General features: G+C 36.8%; 1 protein-coding gene across 1 annotated transcript in view; it reads left to right on the top strand.

The window, feature by feature from the left end:
• The window catches only part of gabrb4 (gamma-aminobutyric acid type A receptor subunit beta4), a 104,823-nt gene extending 85,458 nt beyond the window's left edge, over positions 1-19,365 (top strand). Inside the window, exons 6-10 of the mRNA XM_084136679.1 lie at positions 7,452-7,589; positions 10,751-10,903; positions 11,924-12,180; positions 12,819-12,908; positions 13,201-19,365. Coding sequence (XP_083992805.1) covers positions 7,452-7,589; positions 10,751-10,903; positions 11,924-12,180; positions 12,819-12,908; positions 13,201-13,554 — 992 coding nt within the window. The 3' untranslated portion in view covers positions 13,555-19,365. The remainder of the gene's footprint in view (positions 1-7,451; positions 7,590-10,750; positions 10,904-11,923; positions 12,181-12,818; positions 12,909-13,200) is intronic.
• Positions 19,366-20,122: the final 757 nt, after the last annotated feature.

Genomic DNA, 20,122 nt, shown 5'->3' with positions numbered 1-20,122 from the left:
GCTACAATATGAGATAATGTGCTTTTAAATGTTAACTGATCATCTTGATTTAAAAAATACAATAAAATCATTGGTTCTTTTAAGTTAAAATACTTTCAAATGTTTACAAACAACCTTATAATATGTTGTACCATCTGATAAATAATCATAACAGCAGTTACAATACATTATAACACTACCTGTTTGTGGTTATAACTTTTAAGAGGACAATGCATTATAACCCCAGATGAAGCCTGCATTTATAATGTATCATAAGGGTATTCTTAGTGCATTATAATGCATGCATAGTTCCTTATAAACAACTTTATAATGTGTTGTGTCATCTCATGAATAATCATAACAACAGTAATGATACTTACCTACTTAACCTCAATTCAAATATGATCATGCATGTAATGACATTTCTACTATGGGGCAGTTGAATGCTTGAATCTGATCAATTGTTCTAAGGTATCCAGTTATTTTCAGGGAAACACACAGGTAAAGTAGTTCCATGCAGGTCTTGACTGCATTACAGTTTCATATCACTTCGCCAATTAATTTCAATAATTTCAGCAAAAGAACCAAAACCCACAATGACACTGACCAAGCAAATAAATATAGTATATAATAGGATAAAAAAAATATTTCCATGTTTTTTTGCCACTAAATTTTGTTTTATTATGTATTTATTATTTATTATAGAAAGGCACCTACTCTCTTTCTCCCGCTCTCTCTCCCATTCAAACGCACATACATACAGTACGGACACACACTAGCACAGAAATGTGTTATCAGCACTGCTCTGACGATTTTAGCAGTAAAATAGTTTAACAACTTAAAAGCTAAATGAGATTTCTCACTAGCAATGTAATAATGCCACTGTTCTTGGAGCAGATACACGTACAGTTTCACTACAGTTTATAGTTTATACTATTATTAAAAGAAACGCTGGAGCTGAACACTGTTGAGAGACACACAGACTCAGATAATTCATTCACGCTTGATAACTAACTTTCTCTCTCTCTCTCTCTCTCTCTCTCTCTCTCTCTCTCTCTGATAACTGCATTAATAACTGTGTCAGTCTGCTATCAGTGGCTCAAGCCTCTGTTACTAGCTCTAAAACGACGTTTTGGAATTAGCAACGGAGGCTTGGGATTAGATGTGTAAGAAATTAGTTCTACACAAAAGAGCGTTTTAGGGACAAAAACCTGACAGATGTTTTGAGGTGTGGTAACCTTAGTATAAGAGGAATAATTGACTCCTGGCCGTTGAATTATTACAAAAATAATGCTTCATTGAATTATTACAAAAATAATGCTTCACATAATGCTCGCTTCGTGTTGTGGCCACATTACCACATCAGGTGTGCATTATTTTTCTAATAATTCAACAGCCCTCCGTCAATTATTGCTTACTTTGTAATCATTCAAATCCACATTAATAAACAAGATGTTAATTAGTGTATCATTTGTAGATATAAAGTAAGTCAATAAGTTCATTAGCAAACATTTGCAAGCACATTATCTTACATTTGTAGCTATACCTATTGTAGCTATTGATTAACAGGTTAAAATAACAAATTTGCAGCAATGAATAATACTAGTATAATAATCCAATCTTCAAAAGTAACAAGTTCCCCTACACTGCACAAATGCCAACTCTTACTCACATTCTGACCACATCACCTTGAAGAAAAATCGTGAACTCGTCCAGCTCATCAATTTCACTTTTGCTTCTTATCTCTGTCACACTCCACAGATACCTAATGTAAGCAAACATAATCATTAAGGCCATTTAGAGCAATCATCCATATCTGCCGTCCTGCCCACTCTGTCTTTTAGGTGTCAGTAGTGATAAATGCTCTTGGAGGGGTTTGACACTGAGGGCTCATGGCACAATTGACAGAAGTAGGTAAGATTGAAAGTGTTTGCTGGTTTATCAATGAGGTGCCCTGCACTATCGATCAGTCAGTCGTACCAGGATGTTGTGCCCTGTCCATCACGGGTACATCAGTGGAGCTACAGTGATTATGCCATGTACATTGTTTCATGCTTACTGTTTATCACTTGAGCAGATCAATGCGTCAGTTGCTACCTGCTGAGGCGTGAGCATTTTTTTAGATTTGCTTGTATAAACACTTCTGTACTTTTGGAACATTAACGTTTGCTCTTCCAATAACTGAATTCCTTTGGTGTCACTAATCACACTGTGGGCCTCATTCATGAAACATTTTTGTAAACATTCATAATACCATTCCTATATAAATTGACACAATCAATATAGAAAGTGTTTGTCAATGCATAAATTGTTTGTAAAACCATTCTTATGTAAATTGTTGCTTTAATTGTTTAAACATAAATCTTTTCTTATGTAAATTGTCTCGTTTAATACAAAAATACTGTTTAGAAAACCTTTTTGCCCCCATCCAATGCCTAAATGTTGTACTTAGCAGAAGAAATGCCGGTGTAAATTTTCTGTAAAATTAATCTTAAATAATTTAAGAACGTTTGTACAAAAAATTTACACTGAATCTTTTTTTTTTTTCTTTTTTTTTTACTTTTCACTATATGATACTGAGCTGCCACATTATAGTACATATTAGCGGTTGGAAAAGCAGAGACAGAGAATTATTATAAAAATGTATTTTATTTCATTTTTATTTTAGAAAGGCAAGGCAAGGCACTTTTATTTCTATAGCACATTTAAAACAGCCTCTGCTGACCAAAGTGCTGTACAATCACTTCAGACAATAAAATACATAAATACAAAAACACACAGGAACACACACAAATTCATAAAATTACATTGAACCAAAAGCCAGAGAGAAAAAATAAGTCTTTTGTGAGGATTTAAAGCTATCAACATTGGAAGACAGCCTTAAGTGTTCCGGAAAATCATTCCACAGATGTGGAGCAGCAACAGAAAAGGCACGATCACCCTTTAACTTCAATCTAGATCGTGGCACAGTCAGCATCAACTTGTTTGAAGGGTCTAGAACATTTCCGGTGCAGAAGAAGATCTGTAATGTACACATACAACAAAACCTTGAACTTAACACGGTATTTGACCGGCAACCAATGAAGCGAAGCAAGAACAGGTGAAATATGTTCCCTCTTTCTAGTTCCAGTAAGAAGCCTGGTGGTAGCATTTTGTACCAATTGTAGGCGGGATAAGGAGGACTTAGCCACACCAAGGTACAGTGAGTTACAATAACCCAGCCTGGAGGAAATAAATGCATGAATCACTGTCTCCAAATCTTTTACTGTAAAAAACGCTTTCAATTTCGCAATGGATCTGAGATGATAAAAGCTACTCTTCACCACTAAATTGATTTGTTTGTCGAATTTAAGGCCGTTATCAAAAATCACTCCCAAATTTTTGGCATACAGTAAGCATGAGAATTCCCAGATAAAGGACCCAGATGGTTATTTATCTGTATAATAGAAGCTGGTGGTCCAAAAACTACAATTTCAGTTTTAGAGTCATTCAATGTTAGAAAATTAGCTGCCAGCCAGCATCTTACCTCCTCAAGACAGCTCAACACAGAGTGTATGTCATAATTATCCCCATTTTTCAAAGGGAGGTACACCTGGGTGTCATCCGCGTAAAAATGGTAAGGAATGTTGTGCTTTCAAAAAAATTAAGCCTAAAGGGAGCAAATACATCGAAAACAACAGCGGGCCCAAAATAGACCCCTGAGGTACACCACAAGTTAATGGTACAGAAGAGGAAGAAAAATTCCCAACCTCTACAGAAAATGTTCTATGAGAAAGATAGGATTTAAACCAATTCAATGCGGTACCTTCAATTCCTATGCAGTTACTCAACCGTTCAAGCAAGATAGCATGGTCAATGGTATCAAAAGCTGCACTGAGGTCCAAAAGGAACAAAATTGCAGTTACCCGAATCCACAGCCAACAAAAGATCATTCAACACCTTCAGCAAAGCTGACTCTGTACTGTGATGTTGTCTGAAACCAGACTGAAACTTATCTAATAAGTTATTCTCACTTAAAAATACAGTCAATTGATGGAAGCCTTTTCCATTACTTTTGATAAAAATGGTAATTTTGAAATTGGGCGATAGTTATCTAAAATATAGGGATCTGAACTGGCCTTTTTGCGGAGTGGATTCACTACTGTGTGTTTCAGGATTGATGGAACAGTGACTTGAGATAGGCTGCTATTTATAATAGTTAAAACAAAAGGTTCAACTACACCTAACACTTCCCTAAGTAGATGAGGAGGCACCACATCCAAGGAGCAAGAGGAAAGCTTTATTTTATGGAAAAGCTCTACAAGAAAAGAAAAAGAAATAGGCTCAAACTCAGTTTAGCAGGCCGAACATGAGCCATTAACAGATGAGTTCAAATCAAACTTGGGGATACAAGAAATAATAGTATTAACTTTATCAACAAAAAAAATAAAAAATGTATCACAGGTTGTGTAGCATCAGGAAATGAGAGTAAATTGGTAATAAGTACATTATATATTGTACTAAACAGAGACTTGGCTGTGAGCATGCTTTGCTATCAAGTTAGAAAAATATTTTTCTCTAGCAGCCTTAACAGAGTGCTTGTAGCTCACCATGCAATCTTTCATGATTTCATAGGATACTTGGAGCTTATCTTTCTTCCACTTTCTTTCAGCTTTCCTCCACTCCTGTCTGGAGGCACGAGTATCCTTGTTAAGCCAAGGTTGCATCCTTAATTTAGGTTTCTTAATTTTAAATGGAGCAACTGAGTCCAAAACATTGCCATACAGAGTGTTAAAATAATAAAGTTAATCATCAACAGACATCTCTGAGAAGGAAGACACAGTAGGGCAAACATCCCTAACAAAAGCATCTTCGAACTGTTTAGATGTAACAGAATTAACAGACCGGATTGGACGACCACGGGACTTGACATTAACCTTTGAAGTATTGAGTACAGTGTTAAACAATACTGGCTTATGATCTGATAGACATATTTCATCATTCTCTATTTTACTGACAGTAAGACCTACTGAAATGACCAAATCAAGAGTATGGGCTTGTTTATGCATAGACTCTGTGACAGACAAAGTGAGATTAAAAGAGTCAATAATTTGAAGAAATTCATTAACCAAAGGATGAGAGGGACAACACACATGTATATTAAAATCACCTAGAATTAATAGTTTGTCATAATAAGGTACCAGAGAAGATAAAAACTCAGAAAATTCCTGCAGAAACATCTTATTATAATAGGGAGTCGATAAATCAAGGCACATAGAAGGGCATTCTCTGGACTTATCTTAAGTACTTGAACTTCAAAACTGCTAAATTGTCCACTGATAATAAACAACACTTAAAACTAAAACTGTTCTTATAAATTGTAGCAACCCCCCCAAGCCCCCCCCCCCCCCCCAGACGCGCGCCAGGAGCGGTTCACAGCCAAGGAGAGCAACGCTCTCGTCAGGGACGTTGGGGATGGAGAAACCCACCCAAATTAACTTCGGTTAAAAAGGCGTATGATAATTTGGGTAAATGTGTAAGCTAGATGTATGCTTTTATAATAAATTGTCTATCTATCTATCTATCTATCTATCTATCTATCTATCTATCTATCTATCTATCTATCTATCTATCATAATAATGTATGATTTGCAAAAATGAAAACTGCTGCTTCTGTGTAGATGAGAGAATCAAAGTGTATGCGCGTTGTGCACACGCTACATTGATTATGGCCAAGCATGCGCCCTTAAAATAGCATATGAATAACATGCGCAACGCGCCACTGACTTTAAACTATTTTTTCCTGGTTAGTGGCGCAATTGTTTTCTAAACCTGCAAAATAGCATGAAGGAACGTTTGCGCCGGAACACGCCTCCTTTTTTGCGCTGAACCGTCCAGGGAGCGCAAGTTCATTCCCTAGTTTAGCGACGTGCTTCTGTGGAGGGAAAAGCGCGCTTTGCGCGGGTGCAAAATAGGAATGATACATGCGTCAGTGTACAAAGTCAATTGCGCTGGGTGCAAGATAGGGCCCAAAATCCATATCACGTGTTGAAAATAAGTCATTAATTAAAAATGTTTTATTTGAAATCGATCTTACATTCAACAGAGCCATCTTTACAGTCGTTGGTTCCGTAGATTGAGTCAGTGATGCTGAACATCTGTGCTCAATGCTCAGTGCAATGATCAATGCTCAACATCTGTGAAGGAGCGTGATCAAGAGTTCTGAGGTTGCTGAAGTTTACCCCAGCCTGGGGCCTTGATCTTAAAAAAGCTAGATCCGGTAACAATCTGTACACCATATCCAAATGCTGTGGCCAGAGAGGTACGAGGCATGAAAGTCTTAACTCAGATGTATTAAAATAAAAAAGTAATCCATCGTTAGAGACGTAGGCGAGAGAGGTAGCAGAGAGAGATTCCAATGGTTCAACACGATTGCGACAAACTCTCCTTAACCGCACCATAGTGCAGCCATGCTTGCCGCGTCTTCTCACCCGTTTCCTTCTGTGCAAAGAACAGGCTGGGACTCGACAAATGTCCGATGGAAGTCGGGCTAGGAACGGAGGATTAGAAGATCCGCGTTCTCGTTCATCATAACCCTTACGGCAGTAATCCACAGCCAAAGTATGAATGTCAAGAAGAAATTGGAGATCATATGTAATTAAAGATGTAGCATTATGTGCTGACAGGCACATAAACAACACAGTTACGAACAGAAACAGCGGGACACACTGCACAGACATAGAGCGACGGCCTGCCGATGAACACACTGGCACCAGAAGTGGCAGCAAGTGAAATGTTGAAGTTCACTATTTTACAACAAACTATTTCTTGCAGTAATCTCTCCTCATTAGCTATGTTTTCTATCCAAAGTCGCGATTTATGCGCAAAGTTTAAGTAATGCGCAAAACTGAAAATTGCATAAAACATTCACGAATAAAGCACTGTTTCCATACACGCATACGAAATGAACAACATCATCACTTCCTGATGAACTAGTGCTGAATATTACTAAATGTAATTTGCTACAGTATATAATAAATTACTTGCACCTCAGAGCATGCAAACGAAACACAATAATGGTATCCCAAAATGTGCATAAAAATAGGTGGATGGAAACATAATAATGTGACAGCTTGTCAAAGAGGAAAAAGGAAGCACACTAAACACTCATCAAACACAAATGTGTGATGAAACTGAGCGCAGCGACCCACTAGATAACGAACAGCAGAACCATTTACTTTTGCAATTAAAAGTGCTGATAACGACACATAACGCAGACCAATTTACACATCACTAAAACACAAATCACATTTTTGTCTCCATTGATCAAGCAAATTAACTAATTTGTTCAGCACCTTCTGGTAGGTTGTGCAGTATCACTTCACAAATCGGCATGCTTGCTAGATGTAAAATTGCTGTTGTCCAGTGCAATGGTTGTATCTATAAATTATATACTATGTAAACATTCATTACACTGTCTACCATCTCTACAGATGGGTACACCACAGATGACATCGTGTTCTTCTGGCAAGGAGGGGACAATGCTGTAACTGGTGTGGACAAACTGGAATTGCCTCAGTTCTCCATTGTGGAGCTACGTCTTGTGTCCAGGGAAGTGAGGTTTACCACAGGTATGGACAATTCACTTATGTGCAAAAGGGCCCAAATACTTCATGACACTTTCAAAGCAACTTACATTGCAATCAAGGTATACATTTTATCAGTCTGTCTATTACCTAGGAATTTATCCCATTGCTATTGTCATGCTATGGTAAACGTGATTTCACCATGTACAACATCTTTGTTGATCCTGGAACAACATTCCAATCAATCAATCAGTGTTATTCACCTATCATTTCCCTTTGATTTTAGAGATAACTTATGGGTATGGTTTGGTTTAGGGATAGGGATAGGGCTAAGATAAAATTTTCTAACAGGAATGTTGTTCCAGGATCAACAAAATATGTTGATCCAGGAACATGTCTGTCTTGGCAAAAGGCATGGTGACCGTCATGCTATATTTCAAATAATGAACAATAAGGTTAATGATCTGTGTTAGCAGTTGGGGTTTCTCTAGCTCAGCTGATGTTCACACTGAGATTTCTTTTTTCTCCTGAGAGCCTCCTATGTGAACACACCTTGGAGCTTGAATGCTGGAAAAATTTGGCTGTGTTCGAAATGGCCCCCTATACAGTACCCTCATTCACTATTCCCTATATTAGTCCACTAATATAGTCCACTTGAAGTGAATGAAAACGAGTGAGTGAATTCGGACACTGGGTGTGCCAAAAGGGCTGCAGCTTATTGCTGTTTAATAATCATTTGAAACTTAGAAAAACTGGCAGCTCCAGTAGTAATGGAAAGATTTATCTTGACCTCTGTCATGGAAACTAGCATATAAACCTTAATTAAACAATTTAATCAATTAAAAATACATTTATACCTGTATGATATTATGCTTTAGCCACATTGGACCAGCGGTTTAGAAAATGAATGGATGAATGATTCACTGGGGGTTCATTGATCTCAGAAAGCGATATCTGTGAACAAAAATTGTGATGTCACATTATTTATCATGTGACTGTTTGCCTGGGGGAAGGAGGAGGATAAAGACTGTATACAGACAAAGATGCAAAAAAGAACATGAGTTCAGAACAGAAAAAAAATGCTGTACTGTAGGTGATGGAATTATTTACAAAAGGACAGAAAACAATTAATAAGCAGGGCTTCTTGGCAATTACATTAGATGTTATTTGTCTTTATGGGACTGTTTGGAATGCGTGTGAAAGCAGAGAACAAGGGAAGATCTGGCTGTTTGAACGAAATCATGCAATTCCAGAACAATTACTGGAACTTTTTCAGAATGTCTGTATGAAAAGACCATATTAGATGATACAATGTATTTTCAACAATTCAACAATGTGGATATCAATTGCAGGGAGATCATTACATTTGCAATAAATAAAACTAATAAAATCTGATCAAACTATTTGTAACATTTATGCTGTGTTCCCTGTGACCTAGTTTAGCTGTCTGGTTAATTAGTCATTATTTTCACCTGTCGCTTCATCAATTATCTCATTAGTTCCCTTTGTTTGCTCTATGTATTTAAACCCTGTGTTCTCCCTCATTCTCTTTTTGTTCTCGTCAATATTAAGTTATTTTTATGTTAGTTTTCTGTTTGATCTCCAGAGTTTTGTCATTAAAGACATTAAGTATTCTATAAGTATTTCCTTCGTCTTTGTGCGTGTACGCAACCATTTTGTGACACTATAGTTCCATGTAAGTTCTATGTAAGTCAAAAACAGTGATGAACAATGTTTAATTACATTTTTGGCTTTTAATGTGTGATTAATTTTAATGAATCATTGCATTCTGACAGTTCATGAATATCAAACAGTTCACACAAAGTGATGTATCATTTTATTGGGTTAAGGAACGGTCACATTTACCGCTGCATGGCAAAATTTCATGAACGAAATCATTCATTCCAAAAGGAATCTGTGCAATGTGGAGTTCCGAGAAGGATTTTGCTCAAATTCAAGTTGGTCACATGATATCTGTGTGAGCTGTTATTTATACATCTCTCTGCTATTAGCAATAAACATTGGATCTTTTTGCCTGTGACATTTTGTGACCGCACCTTTACAAAACTAATTGTTGTAAAATACAGTAGTTTTGAAAACAGTTGAACTGCTGTTACACAGCTAAAATGTAGTTGAGTTTTGCTACTTTAATGTTGCACCCCACATTGGGTTAATACCAGCACTAAATTCATGGCCTGGGCAAAAATGCTGTGAATAAGTTACATTATACTAGAGATTTAAGGATATCGCAATGCATTGCACAGCTTAAATTAAAAATATAAAAAATGCGTCTATCATTTTAAGTGCATTTGCCCTTGTGTGCTCTTGTTTATTTCATGGAGAAATCCATGGTGAGGTGTCCAAACAAGTGTGAAAAATAAGTGCTGTTGTTGATTCATCAGTTTTTTGCAAGCTGTGATTGGCGTTGGGTGCCACTCATATTCAAATGCTATTTAAGTTACAGCCTGAAGTTATTTCCCTTTCTCTTTGATACAATTGCACCTGAAAGACTTCCAAAGGAATTTGTTCCATTGCATCTTTATCTGAAAATTTTTCATTTAGGCCTAAATGCAGGGAGATTGGAACCGCAGGGAAATAACACGTATATTTATTTCACATCAAAAAATATCCATTGCAACAATTTGAATAATCAGTACATTGAATAAGTCAATAAATCATACCACACATTACATTTAGCTGCATAGTTTTTAAACGGGCACATACAGGCTAATCTTGGAAAGGCGTCTTGAAACATGCTGCTAACAGTTTTCCTAAACCGCTCACCAGATTTTACACATTTACTGGACAAGCTTTTCAGTTACGTATTGTTTCCCCCCCTTTTTTCTCAAATTCCCTGTATTACAGGGCTAAATGGGAGAAAAAAAAGACACTGCAGGTTTTGTGACAATTCTCAAAGGGACGTAGACGTTGGCTGCTGAGAAGGGGGTTTCAGAAAAATCTGCCATGTTTGCGACTTTCTGCCATGTTTAATTGGAATGGAACTAGTCCCTGGGAAGGAATCCATTGCTTTGGGGAAATTAAATGCTCCATCTGAACAAATGGGAAAATGACTATCTGTTGTCAAAGTGCAGACTTTGACAATTGCAAATTGTAGATCTATTTTTCCTGTGCTTGCTCTTTTGTGTTCCCGCTTACATGTTGACATCTCTTTTTTCGGTTTCTGCTATGTACTTGTGTCTCCCCAGGTTCATACCCTCGGCTGTCGTTGAGTTTCCGCATCAAAAGAAACATTGGCTATTTTATCCTGCAGACTTACATGCCCTCCATCCTGATCACAATCTTGTCCTGGGTCTCCTTCTGGATTAACTATGATGCCTCTGCTGCTCGTGTGGCCCTGGGTAACCTTCGGATTTTGTTTAAAAAGCACCCTGTTTTTACAGGATGTGAATCCCATAGAATTTTACTTTTCTGTATAAAACCATATCAATCATTTTGAATTTCGTATACTCCAAATATACTTATATACAACTTCCTGTCGACGATGATTAAAGGAGATACCCTTTCATATGGGTTCCCCGATGCAATAAACTTGAGCAAAGTTTTAAGCTTGCGTGATGCTCAAAGTTCACTTTGTTCAAAGTTCAACTTTGACTTCATTTCCCCAAAAAATGCATTAAGTATCATTATATGGATGATGCAGGTACTGAAATTAAAACAAGATGGATAGACTGATCTTATATGTATGCAGATCAAGTATTTCTAAAATGAGAGAACTGTCAGTTTGCATTCCTATTCATCTCACTGACATTTACGTAGCTGGCAAAGAACCCTTTTGAGAACCCATTTCTTTTTTCTAAGGCTAAAAAGGTTAAGTCTTTAGTTGGCTTATTAAAAAAAAAAAAAAAAAAAAGTTGTGTTATGTCACGATTAAAATGTAGTCACTTTGCGTTCTAAAAGAAACCATAACAGTATACTGCCATGTCTCATAATTATGTAATTATGTAATTATGTAAATAAAAATAGTAATAATTCGGGCATGGCTTTTTTTCCAAAAAGAAAAAAGGTTAACACTTTAGGGTCCAATTCTCACTATTAACTAGTTGCTTATTAGCATGCATAGTACTAGGATGGCTATTTATTAGTACTTATAAAGCATATATTAATGCCTTATTCTACATGACAATATTCTACATTCCTTAATCCTACCCAATATATTAACTTAACAATTACCTTATTAACTATTAGTAAGCAGTTATTAGGAATAGTCGTAGTTAATAGTTAGTTAATAGGGAGAATTGGACCCTAATCTAAAGTGTGACCAAAAAAAGTAGGGGCATGATATCCATGGTACATTGAAGCCCTGACGCAAGTGTGAACATGACACTGCTTATTCAAATGACTAACAATCTTCCTTGCAGGTGTAACTACGGTGCTCACTATGACAACCATCAACACCCACTTGAGGGAGACCCTCCCAAAGATCCCCTATGTGAAAGCCATCGATGTCTACCTCATGGGCTGCTTCGTCTTTGTTTTCCTGGCCCTGCTCGAATATGCCTTTGTAAACTATGTGTTCTTTGGACGGGGACCCCAGCAGCAGAAAAAGATCAACGAAAAGCTGAACAAAGCCAACAACGAGCGTCCCCGCTATGAGGAGAAGCGTCTAAGGGAACAGGTATGCAGGATCTCTTGTAAACCATTTCTAACGGTTACACAGTTCATTTTTGTTCTAATTAAAACCTAATTTAATTGAATTTAATAAGCATTGACAATGTTCATGCATGTCTAAATCAATACGAATTTACTTAGTTTACTCATCAAAATAACTATTGCCTGAATGAATCACATCACTGCTAAAAACAAACATTCAATAGCCCATTAACCATCACTTTACTTAATCAGTGACGTATTTAATTTGATTGAAGTTGCATTTCATTATTAAGAGAGGTTCCTCTTGCTTGGAAAGTTACAAATTACATTGTCATTATGTTATCAGATTCTAGTCTGCTTTATTGCCACAGGCTTCTCTTTCAATAGAAGTACTGTGATGTATCAAGAGATAGATTTAGATTCATTTTTTCCTCCTCAAAATGTGTCAGCCATTTTCATACTTAACAACTGTGTTCTAAGCTCAGTTACTAAAATAGTTTTACTGAATTTAGGCATTTGTGTCTGTGTCTTTTATGCAGGCTCTTTCTTTTTCACCCTTATATTTATGCACTTTTGTATTCTTCGAAAAATTGTTGCTTGATTGTCAGAGTTTATATGGGCGTTTTAACGTTCTCTTCATTTTTTTTTCTTTCACATTGCAAGGACTCCATTTCAGCGCCGTTTCAAAGCAACACCCTCAGGTCATATACACAGCGAAGAAATCTGTATCTCGAGGAACAAAGAAAAGTCGGGGTACATGCATTTAGAAATCATATCAGCTGAAACAGTGGAAATTTAGAATGAGGAGTTGATGAAATATTGTCATTAACTACTGTGTGTGTGTGTGTGTGTGTGTGTCAGCCATCGCCTTTTGAATGACGTCTTGTAATCTTCCCAATTGAAGTTTGTTATAACTGTCACATCACATCATCGTTGCATCTGCATGAAAGGTTGAATGGAAGTAAATGCTATTTGAAACAGTTTAGGGCTATCCGCTTCCTGTGGCTGCTCATGACCACCCCTCTCTGTCTTTTATTGCCTCAAGGTGGATGCTTACGGAAACATTCTTCTCACCACTTTGGAGATGAACAATGAAGTGATGCCATCCGACGTAGGCAGCAGCGTCAGTGACTCACGGAACTCCGTCATGTCCTTTGACAGCTCCGGAGTGCAGTTCCGCAAGCCCATGGCTTCGCGGGACGGGTTCAGCCACCACTCGTTGGACCGCAGTGCCATGCGCAGCCGTGCCAACTGTCGGCTAAGGAGGCGCTCGTCCAAGCTGAAGCTCAAAATCCCCAACTTGACGGATGTTAGCACCATTGACAAGTGGTCCCGGGTCATTTTTCCTATTACTTTTGGATTCTTCAACCTTATCTATTGGTTGTATTATGTGAATTGATATGCGTTCCCCTAGGAAACATGGGCCATATTTTGAGAGCACATTGAATTGGCTTTGATACAATTGGAAAATATGTGTACACATATAAAGTTGATACATATGTATATGCATATTTCTATATATTATATTTCTATATACACATGCGTGTGTAAAATCTAAAGGACTTTTCTGGTGTAAAAAAAAAAAAAAAAGTATTATATAGAATGACTTGAATGTTTAAGAATAATACAAGAGAAACATTTCAAGTATTTGAATTTCTTTTCCTTCTGAAACAAACAAATAACAAGCATCAGTCCCTTGTTCGAGGGTACGGAACTAAAGACTGCATGATATTTTCCCTAAAAGAAAAGATCGCAAGAGAAAAAGAACACATCTGAACGTCTCATCGGCTTTTTATTGATACTGTAATCAGCCTCTCGTAACCGCAGCTCATGAAATCAGAAGTGGCTTGAGCATTTCGGGGAGAGTCAACTGAGCAGGACCCCAGACCCGATCCACTTCTTTCCCCATCCTCACGGAATTGTCCGTTTCTACACTGTACAGCAACCTCTTTTGCAATTATGTGTCATTCCTTGATTTTGCAAGTGACAAGCATTCTCTTTATCGGACCTCAGCTCTGGTCAATGGTTTACACTGGACGGCCATCTTGAGTTTTAACCAGTGCATCCTGCCCAGTGTCAGTACATTTCATTTTTTGCAGATCATCTTTTCTTTCATTTTTGGGCTATAATCATATTTTTGGAGGGCGACACCTAAACATGTTCTAGAGGTAGTTCATTAATAGATAATAAGCCACTAGTATGCTTCATTCATCAAGAATTTAAGAAAATGGAAAAAAAAGAGAGAGTACATTAATTCATTCAGTAGCCTTATTGCCATGGTCAGGTAGTATTGGTGTTCTTTCTTTACTCTTGTTCCTAGTGCATTTCATCTGTTCTATTGATACAGTATTCATGAACATCTTGTAGAGCTTTGTGTTGTTTGGAATGGAGGGAAACCCTTAGTGAGCTGTGACGTTTCTTTAGAACTTGGATTTGAAGTTAGTCCATCAACTATGTGAAAAATGTAAAAAATAAGGAAAGAAAAGAAAAGAGTATTGTGTATTCAACAGGGGATGTGACCATGTTTTTATCTGTTTCATGTTTAAGTCAACCACTCTGACCATAGTGTGACCTGATATTGTATATATTCAGTCATTGTAGTGATCCATCCCAAGAATGATATACTCTGATGTTTTTAGTTTCTCTAAAATGTGCCTGTCTGAAACCTGAAGGATGTGTTCTCAGTTCATCAATCAGTGAAAGAGGGCCAGATGACCCTTGATCTTTGACCTTTCACTTTAAGCACTGCAGACCCACCCACAGCTCTGACGTTTTGCATCTTGGGATTGAATCTCAAAGATGAATGACATCAGCATAATCAGGAAAAAAAATGCTTCTGAGTCTTTTCGGGGCAAAATGACATGTACGATAAAAGCCATGAACTGAAGTGACAACCAAAAAGGCCTATAATCCATTTCTCTTTTTACCATTTACCTCTGATTCACCCCTGATTCACCCACCACCAGTTCTTTTGGGCTTTGCCTCATTATGATTCACATCAGCTTCATTGATCTTTCTCTATCTCCAGGTGACCACAAACTCAGATTCATATGTCAATTCATCTACCATCCATATTCATTCAAATCTTATTTCTGGTAGTCTCTAGTCTCAGAGTAGATTGATGAGTAGAAGCATCCCAACAAATGCTTCTCAAAGCAATGTTGGATCAGTTCTTGAAGATGTGGATGAGAACTGAACTGCTGAATAACTGGGCAAGGGACATTTAAAAGCGAGCAGGGTCCGGTGGTGCCTTGGGAACGCGAGAGCCCTAGACTTGCTTGAGTTTCTTGATGAGGATATTCTGAGCAGGCCTCAGACCTCAGGGCTTAACAAAGTCCCTTGGCTCTTGATCCCCACACCAGACCCCTCAACACCAGATCACCAAAAGATCACTCATTCCATGGAGAAACAATGGAATTAGGGGAGATAGGAGGCTGTAACTCAATGTACTTGCAAAGTCCTATGTTACATAGAAGCATGTTTGAGGGATTTCCACTTATTGTGTTATTATTTGTTATTGTGAGCACGACCATAACACCTGTGCAAGGGAGCCAGTACTCCCAAGTGCAAAGCGAGACATGCACAGATGCATGCACAGTGTAGCAATTAAGTTAAGCGCAAATCTGCACTAAAAGAGGATGGAGGTCAGAGTGCTTTTCATGAGTAACTCTAGTTACCATGAGTGTTATGGGGGTGCCTTGGCCAATTACAACTCTCAGTTGGCATTCAAGATGCTGCAATGCTTTGCCAAATGAAGGTTCAAAGGCAGAGTATTTAGTTACTGATTTGGTATCGTTAGTATACTCATTTAATCTATACTGTTTAGATATGAATTTACAATGTAGACCAGACAATTTAAGCTACAATATAAATCCACCGTTACTAGTGCAGTGTTGTAGACAAGTTTAGCGATAAGTTGAAAATGCCAGCTCCGCCATTAGCCAACATTTCTCTTATTGTATTCAAGTTAGAGAACTGATCAACCAGATCAGTTAGAAGGAAGATTTTTGCGCTGCCTTTGACACATTGGAAAAGGTGGGATATACAGTACATTGTTTCATTTGAGCGCCAACCACTATTAACTAGTAGAACTGTACAATTTAAATGATGTTGATATATTTTTGTATTAGATATTACTGCTCTAAGTTATCGATCGGTGTTAATAGGCGCTCTAATTTTTCCCTTTGAGCGACTAATAATAGAGCAAAAAAATGCATACAGTATATCATAATCATAACCTGTGGTTAGGTATTTTATTCATGAGAATAATTAGAAATTCTTAGAAGTAGTTAGTACAATGCACATAAGTTAGTGCCCATTTACTACATAGCTTCATACATTTCTAGTAGACTTGCTGGCACTATGCAGTCTTTCTTACTAATGATCAGTTTATTGTTCCACATGGGTAACCTGAATCACTATTGGTCCATGCGTCCTGACCAATCACGATAGGCAAGGGTTGAATATTTCAATAGAGAGGGGATTAGCAACATGCTAATGCAGCCATACTGTGCCACTGAGACATGCTGGATGTTGAATTTGTTCAAGTGGATATTGTGTTGATCATCAACATGTTCTTGTAGCACCAGCACTCTGTTTATTCACAGTGAGCTTACGGCTAAAACAGCTTTTTGGAAAGATTCTGGTTTGTGGGCATTTGTCCCTGCAAGATTTGCCTTAACAAGATCACTAAGCATTTTCATGAAATATTAATGAGCAATACAATGCAACTACAACAAAGTTCATGAGAGAGTGATTCTCTTTCAACCCAATTCAAGCCTTAAACATGGTTAAAGATCATTATAAGTTGATCATTGGACATTTGGGGTACAATTCAGTTATCAGTTCTAGAACCTTAAAGGATAATATAGTGACAAATTAGTTCCCTCAAATGTCTCACCCAGGTACTTTGGCTATGTTTCCACTGCTTAACCTCAGAACCACAAAGTGTAGAACCAAATATTTCCTGGTTTAGGATTACATTGTCTTTTCATTTATCAGACCTCAGAGTAATAAAATAAAATAAGGTAATTGTGGCTTTATTCCTCATAGTAGCATCTTTATTTCTCACTTTTAAATGTACGCCTAGATATAAATCTTTTTATTCTCTTAATTGCACATTTATATCTAACATCATTTATAATTTAGCGTAACTGCAACTTTTATCTTACCATTTCAACTTTATTTTCTGTAATTGTGTCTTTAGTTATCATAATTGCAACTATGTCTCAAAATTATGATATTACTTCTTGTAGCCTAACTGGGCAATCAAAGACTAATTTCCATAATTGCAACTTTATTTCTTGTAATTGCATCTCAGTGTCTCTCCCATACACAAGTTATCTTAGCGTTTTATCCAAGAAATGTGGTTCTGTGTTTTGTGAGTGGAAACTTGGCTAGTGTAGTAGTTCACATCAGAATGGCAAGTAGCAGAACAAAATTTTCGTAGAAACTGGACACAGCCTAACTGCTAATTTATTTATAGTTAGCCTGCTTGACCAGTTTGCTAAGTCTGCAACCAACTGCTGTATAAACACACTAACAGCTGTATCGGAAAAAATGTTTTATATTTATAATTGCACAAGTTCTGAAAATACATTCTTAGCTGGGTAACTACACTCTCACTTATGTTTCACTATCTGAGGTATTTGGTGCATGCAACAAATCATTTCTAGCATTTTAGATTTTATTTGAAAGTTTACTGTTTCATCATAGTGCTAGGATAGATTAACTGTTGTTAAAAACCAATTTGCCAGTTTACAAGGGTCATTTGGCGAAAATACTCAGATAAATGTAGCAGCACTAGGTTAGAGAGGGTGATAGTATTCATGGCCGTCCATGTTGAGTTTGCTTTTTTTTCTTTCTTTTTTTTCTTATTAAAATAATTTAGTTTTTGTAAACTTAATTTCAAAATCACATGCAGACTGAATCTGCATGGGTAGTTATTTTTTATTCACACAACTTTTGTTGTGTATTTGTTTTGTATGATATGAATTGGTCTATCGAAGAATGTGTCGAATGGGTTTAAATTTGTGACAGAAATTGCTGCTAATTACCTCTTTTAGCGAGTGAAGAGCAAAACAGGGTTCAGTTGGGACCATTTTAAGATGCATGCATAATTTATAGCATTTGGCCATTATTTGCCACCTTAAAACTGTGTTTGAAAAGGAATGGGCCCTTCATGTCTATATTTGTAACACACTCTCTGAAGAATAGTGGCTCAGACATAGATACACTGTTATGACACACAAAAACAACAAGACTTCATTTATTAAGATGGACGTTATATAATGGAAATTTAGGACAACCAAGACATTTTAGATCAGAATTGTGTAAAGGTAGCATACTCTTGAGCACGGATGGGATTGTTGGCCTTTTTTGGAGAATGTGACTCATCGTAATACTAATGATTTCTTGAGTGTAATTTGATATCTGGTTAGGGGACAGGGGACGCATTTTCCTTTTGCCTTGCACTTTGCTTCAGTTTTAGACAAATATATTGTCTGTTATTGTTTATTGTTCTTTTTTAAAGGGGGGGGGGGGGGTGCTAATGTGTTCTGATGACAATGGAGGACATAATTATCTACGCACTTCACACAAATCACCCCATATGCTCACTTCCACATTTTCATGCCATTAACATAACTCAACAAATCATCGAATAGCTTTTACTCGAGTACATTGTTTTTGTCTTTTGCTACATCCATCCATGAAGCAGGAGAAAAGGAAGTACAAAAACTGTTGAACTGATTTTAATGTGAATTTTTCTTGCCTCTTGTGTATATGTGTAATTACATGTGAATTGTATTGTAAATATGATATCTTTCACTTATATTTCTTAATGCATGAACAAAACAGGGCAGTTGGTAATAACAGCTAGCCTCAATGCTACTGGCATGGACAGCTTTTGCAGCACCGGCATAACTTCTGCAAACAAAACCTATCTCTGAAAAAAAAAAGAAAAAGAAAAAGAAGAGGAGAAAAAAAAAAAAAAAAAAAGATACCGGTTTTGTTTTGCATGTCTTACGTTTTCAGAAAGGTTTATTTTCATAATTTCTTTTCTATTCTAAAATTGGCGATTCATATCACCCTCACATACAAGGGAAGGAAGCTTTTTGCTTCTTCTTGTACACAGAGATCGAACCAAACACTGTAAATCTTAAATTAAATATAGAAAACAAAATTAAATATAGAAAACAAAAAAGACAAATACTATCTATATTAGAAAAGGAGAATTACGGAGAAAATGATTAATGGAATTCATCATAAAAAATATGTGAAGAATATGCACATTTTCATCCTCTCTTGCTTTTTTAAAATATATATATCACATAGAATTGAGAGTAGATAGACACACCTATTAAGCCATTAGTTCAAAGTAGACTAGACCTGCTTACATCTTGTTGAACAAAACAGCAAGTTAAAGTCTCATGCCATGAGAATGCACGACTGGCAAAGCAAATTCTCAGAGTTTGTTAAAATGTATAGGCCAGTAACTTTGCTGTGCTGATTTTCTTTGCACCAGGATAGCGTTACCGATAAAACGAATTATAACACATAAACACAGCACACACAAGTTAAGTACTAACCTAAAGTGAAAATCCTCAAAAAATTTAAATAAATACAAATTGGCAAATATCTAGGGCAACCACTTCATACCTAATTTGAGAGTTCAGTCGCTATTTATACTGTTTTGTTTCATTTCTAGTTGCCTGTATTTGTTGTATTCTTTAAATGAATGGTTAACTCTTATTGTTGATGTTTTCTCATAGAAAGGAAATATATTTCTACTTTACATCCTGCCCTGAAAGTAAAATGCATTCTGTTTTTGTGTTGTACTGGTTTTGTTCTCATTAAGCTCTTGGTTTGATTCTGTTGAACTATTGAGGTGTGATGATTTATGACGATCCATTTGGGGGTATGATTTGTCTTCATGAAATCAACATTTGTAAAGTAAAAGGTTGTAT

Source organism: Abramis brama (assembly GCF_963993115.1).
Source record: "Abramis brama genome assembly, chromosome: 15".
In the NCBI taxonomy this organism is placed as follows: domain Eukaryota; kingdom Metazoa; phylum Chordata; class Actinopteri; order Cypriniformes; family Leuciscidae; genus Abramis; species Abramis brama.
This window is presented reverse-complemented; position numbering and strand designations above follow the sequence as displayed.